This window comes from Rhea pennata, chromosome 1, assembly GCF_028389875.1.
Source record: "Rhea pennata isolate bPtePen1 chromosome 1, bPtePen1.pri, whole genome shotgun sequence".
In the NCBI taxonomy this organism is placed as follows: Eukaryota; Metazoa; Chordata; class Aves; order Rheiformes; family Rheidae; genus Rhea; species Rhea pennata.
Genome location: NC_084663.1, coordinates 43,708,699 through 43,724,650, shown reverse-complemented (window position 1 = coordinate 43,724,650; position 15,952 = coordinate 43,708,699). Strand labels below are relative to the sequence as shown.

Below are 15,952 nucleotides of genomic sequence, written 5' to 3'. Positions count from 1 at the left end.
ACTGATGAAAAAGTTGAAGAAGACTGGCCCCAGGACTGACCCCTGGGGTACACTAGCTACAGGCCTCCAACTAGACTCCACGCCACTGATGACAACCTTCTGAGCTCTGCCATTCAGCCAGTTCTCAAGTAACCTCACTCTGCACTCGTCTAACCCACACTTCCTGAGCTTCTCTAGGAGGATATTATGGGAGACAGTGTCAAAAGCCTTGCTGAAGTCAAGATAGACAACATCCACTGCTCTCCCGTCATCTACCCAGCCAGTCATCCCATCATAGAAGGCGATCAGATTGGTTAAGCATGATTTCCGCTTGGTGAATCCATGCTGATTACTCCTAATCACCTTCTTTTCCACCGTATGTCTGGAGATGACATCCAGAATGAGCTGTTGCATCACCTTTCCAGGGATGGAGGTGAGGCTGACTGGCCTATAGTTGCCTGGATCATCTTCCTTGCCCTTTTTGAAGACTGGGGTGACGTTGGCTTTCTTACAGTCCTCAGGCACCTCTCCAGTTCTTAATGACCTTTCAGAGATGATGGAGAGTGGCCTAGCAATAACATTCACCAGCTCCCTCAGCACTTATGGGTGCATCCCATCAGGGCCTATGGATTTATGGGTGTCAAGTTTACCTGAAAGATCTCTAACCCGATCCTCTTCGACCAAAGGAAAGTCTTCCTTTCTTCAGACTCTCTCTTGTCTTCAGGCTTTAGGATTCCTGAGGACTGGCCTTAGCAGTAAAGACTGAAACAAAGAAGGCATTCAGTAACTGCTTTCTCTGTGTCTTTTGTCACCAGGGCACATTCAGCAGCAGGCCCACATTTTCCCTAATGTTCCTTCTGCTACTGATGTATTTAAAGAATCCCTTCTTGTTGTCTTTGACATCCCTTGCCAGACTTAATTCCAAATGGGCCTTTGCCTTCCCTGTCACATCCCTGCATACTCTGACAGTGTTCTTATATTCCTCCCAAGTGGCCTGTCCCTTCTTCCACATTCTGTATACTTCCTTCTTACTGTTGGAGTTTTGCCAGGAGCTCTCTGCTCATCCCTGCAGGTCTCCTGCCCACTTTGCTGGACTTCTTTCTACTTGGGATGCACTGCTCTTGAGCTTGGAGGAAGTGATGCTTGAATATTAACCAGCTCTCTTGGACTCCTCTTTCTTCTAGGGTCCTTACCCATGGGATTCCTCCAATTAGGTCCCTGAAGAGGCTAAATTTTGCTCTCCTGAAGTGCAGTGTTGTGACCCTACATATTGTCTTGCTTTCTTCATGCACCACCTCATGGTCACTGCAGCCAACGCTGCCCCCAACCTTCACATCTTCAACCAGTCCATCTTTTTTTGTTAGTACAAGGTCCAGCAGAACATCTCTCCTTGTTGGCTCCTATACTACCTGTTTCAAGAAGTTGTCATCAGTGCCCTGCCGGAACCTCTTAGACTGTTTTTGACTAGTTGTGTTGTCTTTCCAGCAGACACCAGGGTGGTTGAAGTCCCCTGTGAGAACCAGGGCCTGTGACACTGAGGCTACTTCCAGCTGTCTGTAGAAGCCTTCATTAACTTCCCCTTCCTGATCAGGTGGCCTGTAGTAGACACCCACAACAGTGTCCCCCATGTTAGCCTGTCCTTTAATCCTCACCCACAAGCTCTCGACTTGCTCTTCCTCCACCCCTAGGCAGTGCTTAATACGTTCCAGTTGCGCTGTCACATAAAGAGCAACTCTACCACCTTGCCTTTCTGGCCTGCCTTTCCTAAAAAGCACGTAGCCATCCATGACAGCATTCCAGTCATGCGAGCTATCCCACCACATCTCTGTAGCTGCAATGAAATCTTGGCCCTCTGACCACACACAGATCTCTGATTCTTCCTGTTTATTCCGCATGCTGTGTGCATTGGTGTACAGGCATTTCAGGGAGGTAATCAAGCATACAGGTTTCCCAGGAGGGGTGCAAGAGGATCCTCCATAGTCATGTTCCTTATGCCTTTCCATGGCTGCATGAACCTGCTGGAGGCATCCTGACTTGAGCCGCGTTTTGCTGACTACTGTCTCCTTCGTCAGCAAACAACTCGCTCCTTCCCACATCTTGCTTAGTTTAAAGCCCTCCTTATCAGGCTGACCAACCTATTGGCAAAGACACTAGTGTCCTGCTTAGTGAGGTGGATACCATCTCTCCCCATCAATTGTCAGTCTTCAAACAGGGTCTCATGGTCATAGAAGCCAAAACCCTGTTGCTAACACCAGCAGCACAGCCAGTTTTTAACTTGGAAAAGCTGTCTGCTTCTCCTCTCATCTTTCTCCCTCACTGGCAGGATTGAGGAGAAAATGACCTGGGCTTTTCCCAGACCCTTGACCACCATCCCCAGAGCTCTGAAATCCTGTCTGATGGTTTCCAATTTGCCATTGGTATCATTAGTGCCTGCACGGAAAAGCAGCAGAGGGTAATAGCGCAGCGCATGGGCAAGCCTTAGTCTTTGTATGACATCTCGTATTTGAGCCCCTGGCAGGCAGCAAATCTCTCTAGATAGGAGGTTATGTTGGTGGATAGGTGCCTCTGTCCGCTACAGCAGGGAGTCTTCCACAACAATCATTTGCTGTTTCTTCCCGGTGTTCCTGCAAGGCACACGGTCTGTGACCTCAGCTGCTTCCCTTGAAGCCATGCCCAGATCCTCCTCAGTCTGGAGGTCACTAAACCTGTTCCTCAATTGCAAGTCTTCAGGAGGAATAAGAGCCTTTCTTCCTCTATGAGAAGTGACTAGTTTCCAGCCTTCTTCTACAGTGTCATGATGTACTGTTTCACACGTTACAAAGTCCTCTGGCAACTCCACTGGTGGTTGGGGCTCCTGGAGCTGCACGGTCTCTGAGAATACTCTTATCTATCTCTTGCTCGTCTTCTCAGATGCTACACAGCCTACTGACTTCTTCCTGTAACTCCATTACCTAGTGACACAACTCATCAACAACAGCACACCTTCTGCAGGAGAGCTGACTGCCAGCCCAGGCCTGACGGAGTGGCCCCAAGCATTCCCTGCAGCCTGAGACCTGTAGATCTGCATCTCCTGTCAGACGGTCTGTCTGGGTCGAAGCCTCTGACACAGCTGATGCAGTAATTGCAACAGCTACTGGGGAATGTGCTCTGCAGCATGTCGTGACCCTATCTGAGGAAGTGTACGCTCCTCGGATTGGAAATGAAGGTGCCTTCCTGTACCCTTCTGCGCAAACTGCTGCATGTGTTCACTGCCTCTGTTAGCTGTGCTCAAGATATGGTCAGGGAAAAGGTTTCTCTCTGGTTGAAGAGGACTGGAGTCAAATAGCTTAGCTGTATAGCCTTTGTTCAACAATATGGCTATCTGGGATTTACATGCCTTTCCTGAGTACAGAAAAATATCTTTATCCTTAAAATTTAATGTTTTGGAAGAAACCAACATTTCAGTGCTAAACTGGAAAAAAAAAGTTGTCTGTCTGGCTTTGGAATTATTTGTTCACCTTCAAGTTCTTTCATCCCACATATACAGAGACTGAGGTTTGATAAACTTGGATCATTTGTGATACATAACATGTAGTACTTTCTCAGTCACTGAGCTAACTATAATGTCTCCTGAACTTTATGATTCTGGTAACTGTTCTCTTTGTTACTGGTAGACAGTTTGTGCCAGGAAAATTTGACTCTGACTCAAGAATTAATTTATGTAAACTTTGGGTTTTTTAATATCAACAAGGCTTTATCATACTTTATTTGGCAAGCTACACTTTAAGCTTTTCCCTATGGAGCTGCATCTTTAAGTGTCCTAAGCTTGTTTTTTTCTCTTTTTTTTTCCTATTATTCAGCTTAAGGTGGTTTTCTAGTGAAAAAATAGATTATCGGGAGCATTCTGATTGTAAAATATTCTAACGTTATTCAGTATTCTGAAGTACTGTAAACTGTGTGATTTCTGCTGGGTTGGGATATTTGAAATGTTCTAAAATCTACGTTTTGTTTTATTGATTATGTGGGAATGCAACTTTAAATATATTTCACTCTATAAGACCGAGCATGGAAATACAAGTATGAAACTAGCATGTCCTGAAGGAGAGGAAAACAAGCTGAAAAATAAATAAATCTTCCAACAGTCAAGATTTTTAAACACATTTAAATGTCAGGTTTTTAAACATATTCTATTTGATATAATTGCATATTTTTCGAAAGTTAGTCAGTACTAGTCTCAGCCTTCCTGTCTTTGAAATAATTTTAGAATACAGATGTAAAAAGTCCACTTTCCACTTTTTTCCTGTTATCCTGTCCCTTCCATACTTTCACTGCTGTTTTTTTCCCCATATATTTTTAAAGCTATATTATGCAAATTTGTACCTTGCAAATCTCTAGTGGCTCTAGCTGTATTTTTACACACTTTTCTTAATTCAGATTGTTAGTCCACACTGTCCTGTTGAACTTAGTGTCACCATAACCCAGTTTGTCATTTTTTATTTTGTCTTGTGTTCAAAAGGAACTTTCTGTTAAACACACACTTAGTCATATAAGCTGATAATTTTTTTCATATTGGTATTTTTTTTACTGCCTAAATAATTAATTCCAAACATGTCGTAACTATAAACAAATGTGTAATAGCAATAGCATACTTATGCAATTTCAAATCACAGATTGCTACTTTGCTGAATTTGGATGTCATGAGAACCTTGCCGCCTTTCTAAACAAACTGCTCCTACATTGTATAGGTAATGCAGAAATAGACATGTTTATAGTAAGGCCAAAAGCAGTGGGAACTGAATTCCCGTCCTGCTCAGTACTGCACAGATAGGGTGTAGCAATCTATGCTGAAGAATGTACAATTTAAAAAGGTGAAACAGAAGTGAGGTGTAAAGATATGCTCAAGCAAGTGCAGTGACAACAAGCAAAGAAGGAGAGTGGGAGGTATGCAGGCAGGAAGGACAAAGCATCCACCAACTCTTTCTAAGGTGGAGAAAACAAGAGACCAAGAAGGGGTGAAGCAAACAGCCTGTCAGAGCTCTGGTTGTTTTGCAGAGGCCAGCAAGTCCCTGCCTCTGCCACATCTGCTGGCTAGGGTCTCCAACTGGATTGTTCTCTGTGTAGTTAATTATTTTGTTACATTCAGTATGTACAATTGTCCAAGAATAAACATTTTACTCTGAATTAGCATCTTTCTTTGTTCAAATTAAATATTACATGCCAACATACCTTCCACTGTTAGTTTTTTAAGGTCATTAGCTGTCTACTAATGTATAAATTGTCTAAAGAGATTGTGGAGCCTTTGTAGGCTTTAAAGACCTGATTAAAGTCCTGAGCAACCTGGTCTGTATTCAGTTTTGATTCTGCTTTGAGCAGATTGAATTGGGGATCTCCCGAGGTCACTTTCAACCTGAGTGATTTTGTGCTTCTATGTCTGGACCTCTGGGTGTTTGACACTTGCTGAATTACAAAAGAAAGCTATATTGCATGAGCATTTTTGAAAAAAACTGCTGCTTTTTTCCATGTAACCAAGATAAAGATTGGGAGTGAAAGGAAATCCTGAAGCATAAGTAATAAAACGCTGCTGGGAAAGTTGACTATCACATTTGTTAAAGAGAAATCCAACTCTATGTTGTACAAATCAGGAAATTATAAATGAAAATCTTGACAATATTTTGCAGATAAGACGAAACCCTTGGCCGCTGTGACTAATAATGCAAATACCACCAGTGCACAATCAGCTTCAGTAGCTGTGACAGCGCCTTCGGTAACCGGTGGGCAAGGGACACCTTCATCACCCATTAAAAAGGTAAAATAAAATATTTTTTATTTTTGTAGTTTTAGATTTCTGTTCCTCTATGTAAGCATAAATTGTTTGATTCTGGTGTAAAAAGTGAATTGGGTTTTGCTTTTGTAAACATCAGTCAGTAAGAAATGTAAATTGACACTTACACCCATGCTGTTTAGTACTCTCAAGCAAGCTAACTTCTTAAATACTTTTAGACTTCTTTACCTTCCTTAATGAGAGGTAAGGCAAGGCATGCTGGAAATACATCCATTGTCTTCTACATGCTGAAAATGTGTTCAGGAGAAGTGTGACAGTTAGAAATCAATGGATAATGAAGAATTTTTTTCCGTAAGAATTAAAGTGATAAAGGAGAGTAGTCTGGACTATGTTTTGTTTTGATCATAACTTTTTGCAGTTTCTAAAGAAAATGAGTTTATCTAAAGCTAGATTCCTTAAAAAAAAAAAAAAAAAAATCTGTTGCACAGTGACCAGCATTTTTTTCTGAAACTCATCTTCATCTTTTGAAAGACTTTCATGCAGAAAATTACTATCTCAGTGCCTGTATTTGTGGTGCACTTAAGGAAGAGATGACCGGCATGATTTAACTTTCAGGAGACCTTAGCATTCAGATAATATTTAGGTGCAGAGACCAAAAGGAGTATCTGAAATAAGAAGCAGAAAGTTCTGTAGGTTACAGTCTTGATTTCAATGTAGTTAGAACTTCATAGAAAAAACAGGGAATTGGGGTGCATCATGTATTCAGTGCACAGCTTCAAAAATAAACCCAGACAGGCAATATTGCTTGCGGAAGGCCTTTTCCACTTTGATGTGAAGTTAATCATAATGATTTTGTCTGCCAAAGGGAAGATATATGTGCCTGGGGGAAAGAAAAACCTGCAGTAGACAGTAATGCATAGTCAGAAGATGGTATACAAGTCAAAACTCTATACTTTTTTAGAGTATATAAACAAACTAGATAGTAAGCCAGTAGAGCTTTCTTTATTATCCATTATAACTTTTCTATACACATCATGATCCCTCTTAACCCTCTTCAGATGCTTCTAAGAAGCATATGCAGGGAAGATGGAAACTGTGATAGACTGAAGCCATAGCAGAAAGAGAAATTCAAGGCTGAGGGAAATAGTATGCATTGTATTTAGCTCCCTTGGGCTTATTGGAGCTGTACTTTTACATGCCCTGTACAACCCAATGATAATTCATCTTACAAAGTATACTTTAATGCGCAATATGCAGGAATTGTATTTTAAATTGCCAAACTACGTCATGTTATGTGATGTACTGCTGTACTACAGGGTTAGGCTAACCTTTCTGATCCTACAAACTGCTTTACAAAAATCTTCATAACTGAGATCTACAAGATTCATCTCAACATATTTGAGAGGGGAATTACCAGCAAGAATGACTACTGTTTCCCTTCTCTGGTCCTTTGTGGCTGAGCATACAGCAAGATTTCAGGATGGTCTTGTGATGTTAATCTAAACAGTTCCTGCTGGCTCGATTAGGAGTTACAGTTCTCTGGCAGGGGAGCTGCATTTGGATTTTTCAAGAGCTGCCCAGAATGCAAGAGCCTCAAGTTCTCCATGCAAACCATAGCAAATGGAGGGGTAGGAGAGTGAAAAAGATTGACAGTAATTGCTAGGTAGCTAATTTTGCTTAACTGTGATGAACACAAATATATAGTGTGAATTTTACTGCAAGGAAATAGGCCTACTTTATATGATTCTATTTTTAAAAATCACTGTAGCAATAAAAGCTTTTGTGACAAATGGTTAGTTTAACCAATGTACTCTCCACCCAGTCTTTGTACTACACTTAATTATCTCTGCACTCGTCAATTCTGATGTTTCTAGAACTTCAAATGCTTCATTTTCCTTGTAATCTTCTGAACTTTCTTCATCTTGCAGTCCAGGTTTCCTAGCTTTTGCCTACCAATAAATTTCTTTGTATTATGGAAAAGCATTTTAAGCTGTATGACCTTCCGTGATAGGACGTTACAAACTGTTGCTAGGTGGAATGTGGCTTGATGTTCCGGAGTTGAATGATCAATTAGATATATTTTTTGTACATATTTAAATTATGATATATGGAAAAAATGTGTTTTAAAAAAGGAGGAAATAAGTCTGACTTTTAAGATAACTGTGAAAACCTTTTGTAAAACACTATTACACTGGCATTTAGTTTTAACTTTTTGTAGTAAATAATAGTAAATCTTATGTTCGGTCTTAAAAGCAAAATGTACAGGTTAAAAGTAAACTGCAGTTATCTATATAATACCAAATGTGAAAAAAAATAGGCCCTCTGTATCTACAAAATAAATGGACATTTATGCCAAGATTGATCAACTCATAACATACAGGCATGTGCTGTAATCTACAGAAGTAGTTGCAGCTTATGTCGATGAACACAAAGGCTTTAACTTGTCTAATAGAAGTAAAGATAAAACAGCACTGGGAGATAGAAGTCATCTTGTACCTACTCTTGCACCTACTTACTACCTGTTCTGCTACAATTACTCATTTCCTCTTACATTGTAAATGGTGATACTATCGGTGGTGCAAGATGCGACGTACTGTGGTTGAATTTGGGTTTTCTTTAAACTACATAGCAGTTGATAATACTGCTTTCAGTAAGAGGATACTGAAGTAAGGGGAGGCTGGGAGTGAAAGTACTGGTTTGATGGGTAAGCTAGGATGTGATGTCAGTCTTGATTAAAGGCTGTTGAGGAAATATGAAAGAAAGTAAGAAAAGTAGGAGATAAAATAGTATGAATCTTGCAGTACTCTCAACCACAGTAGGATTTAGGCAGGAACCTTGTTAGGTCAACAAGCTTTGTTGTCTTGTTCTTTGAAAACTGTAATTCTCTCTCTGAATTAGTTAAACAACTCTGTTGTGTTACTGCTTTTTTAATATTTTGTGCTCTAATGAGAAGCTACATAACATAAACATAGGAACAGACTATATGATTTTAAAACAACATTTTCTTTCTGTTTTCATTCTGTCAATCTTCATCTTTGTCTTGTCTTAATTGACTTTAGTATGATTTCATTCCTCCTATCATGCCTGTGGTGGAGTCAGTAGATCCTGCATCATGGAGGCAGGGCTTGCGCAAAACTGGCATTGTTCTTGTGCCCAATAAGGGTGAAAAGTCTATGGTGAGGCTCTGGTGTGCACAGGTTTGTGTATAGGTTGCAAAATAACATATTTAATCAAAATGTTGATACCAAAGTTGCATGGTTTTAAGTTTGTGTATACTTCTGTGTGCATCTCATGATCACAGTGTGTTTTACAAAGTGTGGGTTTTTCCAAGCTAACTTATAGAGGAGTAGTATTTCTTGAGCGGCTTTCTGTTTCTTATCTCATTAACTAATTCAGGAAAAGAGTTTCCAGGTTGTCTCTTATCACAACACTGCTAAAAATCAGCACTTCTGTGATTATAAAAATAGTTGTGTTCTCAAATCTCCACAAAAAGCATGAATTACCATACAAAACTGTAAATTAATAGCCTTTAATTCGCTACTGTGTTTTATAGTTTCCAACATCAACAACCAAGGTTTCTCCCAAAGAGGAAGAGAGGAAGGATGAATCTCCAGCTTCTTGGCGGTTAGGTCTTCGAAAAACTGGTAGTTACGGTGCGCTTGCAGAGATTACTGCTTCCAAGGAAGCTCAGAAAGAAAAGGACTCTGCAGGTGTTATACGTTCCGCTTCAAGTCCTAGACTCTCCTCTTCATTGGACAACAAAGAAAAGGTAATCATTTTCAGTATGAAATAACATTTTGAAGAGTTGATCTACCTCATTTAGCATAGGTGTTAATGGTGTATTGTGAAAGTAAAGAGTTGTCATTAGAGTGTATACCACACTGTCTACTAAAATTCCAACAAGTTATATTGTGCAGCTTCTGTGCAGTCTCTTTAGAAGTATTGTATGGCTTTCTGCTTATTTAGACGACCTTCAACATCTGGTAACCTGGTATGTAGTCTTGTGCTTTTCTTTGAGGCCTGAACTGCTAAGTAGTACTATTTGAAACAGTTGAGGGAGATCAGAGTTGATGGTTTTGGCATCATTTGGAGAGTGATGTTGAAATAATCTTCAGAAGAAGAATATCCTTTTTGTATTACTTAGTCATTCTTGAAGGTATAGTCTTATGTAATTAAACTTTAATACAGTGAGCCAGCTGAATGATTAACTTGGTAGAGGTAACTCGCAGCATATAACTTTTGTGATTCTGTTTCAAGTACAAATTTTTAAATATGTTATCAAGATTAAGAAGGATACTAAACTACTTTCAATCATTAATTTTTCTGTGCTGCAACAAAGCAGAAACAACAGGATTCAAGTCACCGTTATCACTAGAATGAAAATACAAAAAGTTTGCTATTTCTGTTATAGTCCTTATGAACTGTAACTTCAGATTAAAGCTTGTTTGTGTTAATGGAACAATAATAGAAATACAAATGAATTTGTCTTAATGATTTTTTTCCAACAAGTAGAATTATAATCAGTGATTGTAACACTTACTAAAAAATACTTGTATTTCAGGAGAAAGATGGAAAAGGAACTAGACTTGCTTATGTTGCACCTACAATACCAAGACGACTGGCCAGTACCTCTGACATTGATGAAAAAGAAAACAGGTGATTCCAAAGTTATCACTGCTGTTAAATATAAAGTTATTTCATTTGAGAATGGTTGACAAACTTACAGGTTTATGGATGAAATACTAATTTGTAGCATTAGCCTAGTCCCTAGATTATGCTAATACATAGTGTAATCCAATTTCCAAGGGTGTTCAGTCCTTCTAAATCATAATAACCCATTTTAAAATCCAAACTGTTACATGATAAGAGCAGAGCTGGCTGCAGAGGAGAAAATAAGAAAAATCCACAATCATAAAATCGTAAAGCAGATCAAAAGTTCAAAACCCTTGAGGAGTGCTAAAAGCTAGTTTGTCCTGAGCCATGGAGTGCTGCTAATGTGGCTCCATTATTATTTTTGATAAAAATGAAATGCTGCCTTTCATACAGTCTGTGATTAAAACCATATCCAGCGGCGATAACTTACAAAATTGATAGCTAAGTTACAAAAGTAATTCATTTTTAACCACCATTTCTACTTGCCTTGTTTACATCTTCAGTCATCTTTTTGGGGCTGTTTACATTCTTCACTATTAATTTTACTTTACGTTTTGGGTTTAAAAGAAGAGAAAAAAAAAAGTTTAGTTGCATAGACTTGCTACCGTTCAGGATTTGGTATACTTCCACAGCATATTACCTTGTGAAAACTTTCCTGTTTTTCACTTCTCTCCTTTATTGAGGTTCTACTCAGCCAGTTTCTTGGATTAATATACATAAAAATAACTTAAAAGTCTCCCTAATGTCTTGCTTCTGTAGAATTGTATTCAGATAGCTGAATATTAGGTGATCTGAACTGAAAAGTCCTGTCATTGCTCATCATATGTTACTGGAATAATTGTCTCTAAGACGAACGAATCTCCCTACATCCAAAGAGCACCATTTCTGTTGCTACTCTTGAGAAGGATTGAATTCAGAGCAAGCACAAGATAAATATGTGTCGTGTGTTGTGTTTTGAAAATAATATTGCCTAAATTCAGTCTCTAGGTGAACAGGGCTCTTGCAGATGTCGTATACTTTTTAAGTTCTACTTAGTTTTTTAGCATCTCTCATGTTACTTGGCCAATTTTTTAATCTTTTGTTCTACAGTAGGGCATTTTGGATTTTCTGTTTGTGTGTCTCATTCTGTGGGACTACTGTATTCTTCTTTGAGGTTGAATTTACTGGTCAGCTTTGGTTTGTTTTTAACATCAATTGTTCTTATTTCATTTTTTTACTCTTTTGAGATTTCTTTGAAGTCCCATTCTCCAAAGTTTCTTGACTGATTGGTATCTTAAGAATGGGAGATTTATTTCATTATTGTATTTCTTAGAAACTATTATCGTGAGTTGCGAAGAGATTAAATTCTGCTTCAATGTTGAGGTTAATTTGCTAACTCAACCTGCCATCTTAACTACCATAACTTATTGACAAATGTAATTCCAAATCAAAAGTGGATATCAGCAAAACCATGTTTTTCCTAATATGCACTGGGTGAACTGAAGTCATTAGTCTCATTTATTCTAGTGTTGACCAAATGACTTAAGAACCTTCCGTATTCCTAGGTGTGCCAGAGATGAAGGCTGCTTATAACCCAGCCTGTCTTGGCTTGAGTACCTTGACTACTGCATGATTTGCCAGACAGCCCAGATTGCTTATGTAAAACCATAAGAATTTTTTGATGTTTTGTCTGACTTCCTTTACATGTAGAATTTAACCATCTGCTGGTTGGGTACCTTAATGAATGTTTAAGGTTTCTGTTCTGCCTTTGTCTCAGATCAGTCATTGTTGCTTATCTTCTTGTTGGATTCTTGTTCTGCCTGTGTGAACATCTGCTTGTCTGGCTTATGACTGATGTGGTGTAATCCAGATAACTTCCTGTGGTGGGTAATGCAGAGGACTTCCAGATGAATCCCAACTGGGCTTTTAGATAAACAAATCTCAGGCGTTCAGCCTCAGTTGAGTGACTGATTCTGCAGCAAAAGCCGTGAAGTCTGTAGTGTCTTGGCAAAATGATACCTTTTGGCTATTACAAGATTTGTCTTGCATCAAGACCTTTGTACACATGTGGAAGATAATACGGCAGAATTAGTGTTTCTCTTTGGTGTTTACAGGACTGTGCTGGCTTGTGTTTGATCCTTTTTAAAAATTGCTTGCAATTGCAGAAGGGCTAGCATACTTTTTGTGCAAAAGGAAGTAGATTAGAAGTAAATTCTGGAGGCTGTATCAGAACACCTTAAATAATTTTTTGCAAGATTTTGTTATACTTTCCTTCACAAACTTGATTGCTTTATATATGCAGCTTTGTGAAAGACATTTCTTTCTTCCTTCTATCTGAACTTCAAATCTTAAAATGATGTTTTTATTAGAAATTCAGGTTTTTGTATCTCAGTATCAGTGTTTGAGGTAGTTTTCCTAATAGATTTTTTTTACAAGATTGTTTCTTGCTACTATAAACTACAACAACAGACTGAAAAATTCCTTACGACTAAAGTAATGGCAGCTAGTCATGTGTGGCATTGGTGACTTTGGGCCTGTTTACACTAGTGTGGTATCATGTGTTCTAAATGCTCAACAACTTTTGAACTTCCTATCATAACATCCCTAACTGAAAAAACCTTCTAAAAAGCAAGTTATTAAAAGAGAAAGAAAAAAGAGGAAGAAAATAGTCGTTTTCCTTTGGTTGAACTGGAGCATTTCAGGAGCAGACAGAAAAGCCTCTTTTCACTATTTTGAAAAAAAAAAACAAAGCCAGCAATGGTCACAGCTAAAAACTGATGTTTAATTTAATGCGAATTAAATTGCCTTCAGCAGTTTTGATATTTGTTTTCTTTTACATTTCTAGCAGTATTAATATGAATGTAGTATTCTTCCATAGAAGATTGAAAAGAGCTATCCGTAAAAGGTTATTGTTGTTCTACTCTATTTGAGTCCCAATTACCCACGCTTTTCCTCTTTAATTTAAAAGCCCTTTAAACTCCCATCAAAAACAATTTGCTTTAATATGAGTTTGCAAAAATACAATATTTTTTACAGGGACTCATCTGCTAGCTCAATACGTGGTGGCAGTTCGTACACAAGAAGAAAATGGGAGGAAGATGCTAAGAAAAACAGTTTGAATGAAGGTCCTACATCATTAAATACAAGTTATCAAAGAAGGTATGGGATTTTCTCTTGCATTTTCAAGTGTATTTTTTTGTTTGTTTATTTTTCAAAATAATCTTGCAAATTAAGAGAAACAAATTCGTTACTGAATCCCTTACTTTATAAGAACAGTTTAAAATTTAATGTCACCTTTTTAAAATATTGTTCATCATAATGCACTTATGCTGGCATGGTGCTGATATACTTGTTTTAAAGGCACAAGTTTTTACCAGGTTAGAGAGTTGCAGCAACTGTTACTTAATTCAAGTTGCATGCTTCTTTTTTCCTATTGTTTATTTCAATTTGTTTTAAGTTTGACTAGCTCTTTATAGATCTGTTCAGTAGCCAAAGAAAACTATATTTTACATGTTGGAATAGAAGTGTTTCTGCCTGATGTCTGAAACAAAAAGTGGGAAAATACTTTCTCTGAGTTTTGCTTTTAAACGATGGTATCAGAAGTCTTGGGCTGCTTTTTGTAATGTTGGATTACAGCTATGCCTGCCCTGAGTGTCAACATCATAGAATGCATACGTAAAGCTGAAACTAACCTGAATGTATACCAAGTGGTAATTAAAGGGAAAATAATTTTCAAGTGTGCATGGTTGCCATTTCTCAGCATTTTCCCAGAAGTTACCAGATGCTGCAAATACCTATATGACATAACTTTGCTCCGTTCCAGAGTTTAAGTGTGGGTGTTAGAGTAAAGTTCTTCATTGGAGTTTGTTTTTGCAGAAGTTGGTAATAAATATTTAAAATTAATAGATCAGAAGGAAAATCTGTCGTTCGGGTAGCTAAGCTGTCCATTAATTTGTGCGCATGATTTACATTGTGACAGGAACTTAAATACTTTTTTTTCCCCCCTTTCTCTCTATCATGACATACACATATTTAGTGTACATAACACATAATTTTGTTTTCCTATTGTTAGATTTAAGAGAAATGTTGCCCAATTTTGATACTCTTGATTGAAAATGGCAGCATTTGATTTATGAGAACAGTCTGTGGAAGTTAGCTTTCATAAATATTTATGCTTCAACCTTCAAATGTAGTGCAGTCTCACTTTTAAATAATTTTAAATAGTATGTGATGCTTTAACTGTGCATTTCTTTGTTTTTTTCTTTTTTTGACATTTTAGAAGTCATAGCAATGGAAAAAACAGATTAATAGCAGAATGAAAAACAAGCATATTTTAATTAAATCTTTTGTAGTTAGTAGTATTGAGCTCTGTCTATCTTACCTGTGGGATGTTAGATTTAGTTATGGGGAAAGCATCCTGACTTCACAATACAAAATTTGTTTAGCCAGAACAATTGATAGAATTGTAGAAACCACTGGATTATCTTTGCAACTTGAAGAGCAAGGGAAAAGCATGAGTGGGAGGTTAATCTTTTGGGGAGATATTCGAGTTAAAACGAAACAAAAAAACCCAGCACATTTAATCTGTTGAAAGATGTAAGAGGAATGATGTTGATGACATTTTCTTTTCTAACAAGCTTTGGAGTAAACTACATTTTCTGAGGTCTTCAGTGTGGGTGAAACAGCATTTTGAAAATGGGATATTAGGGGCCCTAAGTAGTAGATTCCAGAAGATGCAATCAATTCAGTAATACATATGCCTGTGAGATGCCATTCTTGATTTCCTCTTTCTGTGGAGAAATGGTTAAGACTAAGGGAAACCTCTCTAACCTCTGAAGTCGTAAATCAGGAGCCCTGATCAAGGAAGTAGTGAAGATAATGGCTTTGGAAAACATTTCTTTTGCTCCAGAAGTTTCCAGGGTGTGATCAAGACACAGAACAGACAGGCGTGAATTCAATGGATTATTCAAAGCATTTGTGATATTTTAATGAACAAAGATAAGTAATACAAATGCCTCTGTTGCATATGTCTCTCCTTCAGTGGCTCTTTTGGTAGAAGACAAGATGATTTGATTAGTTCTGGTGTTCCAAGTACTACGTCAACAGTTACCTCTTCTGCTGGTCTTCAGAAAACACTGCCTGCCAGCGCAAACACTACTACAAAGAGTACAACGGGTTCTACTTCAGCAGGTGTACAAAGCAGGTAATGGCATCAACACACTTTATTTTTCTTTTTCTTTTCTTATTTTTTTTGGCAGGTCTACTATGTGCTTATGTACGTGCATGCGTTTTTGTTTAGTAGATTCTGGGATTCTGGATTTTTTCATTTTCCCATTAAATTTGTTTTAATTTTAAACAATTTGGCTCAAAAATCGTGAATGGCTTTCTACTGTGAAGTGATAGCCATGTTGGTAAAATAGAATAAATTCAATTTTAGAAAGATTGAGAATAAAGGTTCAATTATTGTGAACTGTTTCATTCTTAATTTCTTCATTTTAATAGCTCAAGATGAGCTTTCATAGTAGAGATATTCTCAGTTTACTTTCTAGAACAAACAAACAAACAAAAAAATCCATCCCT

At 37.9% G+C, this 15,952-nt stretch overlaps 1 protein-coding gene across 6 annotated transcripts in view; it reads left to right on the top strand.

Moving 5' to 3' along the window:
* The window catches only part of PPP1R12A (protein phosphatase 1 regulatory subunit 12A), a 130,593-nt gene that overhangs the window by 80,912 nt on the left and 33,729 nt on the right, over positions 1-15,952 (top strand). For all 6 annotated transcript variants that reach the window (XM_062584799.1, XM_062584824.1, XM_062584808.1 and 3 more), the window contains 5 exons: positions 5,637-5,764; positions 9,294-9,509; positions 10,302-10,396; positions 13,409-13,531; positions 15,414-15,575. In XM_062584799.1, the coding sequence (XP_062440783.1) occupies positions 5,637-5,764; positions 9,294-9,509; positions 10,302-10,396; positions 13,409-13,531; positions 15,414-15,575 (724 nt within the window). The remainder of the gene's footprint in view (positions 1-5,636; positions 5,765-9,293; positions 9,510-10,301; positions 10,397-13,408; positions 13,532-15,413; positions 15,576-15,952) is intronic.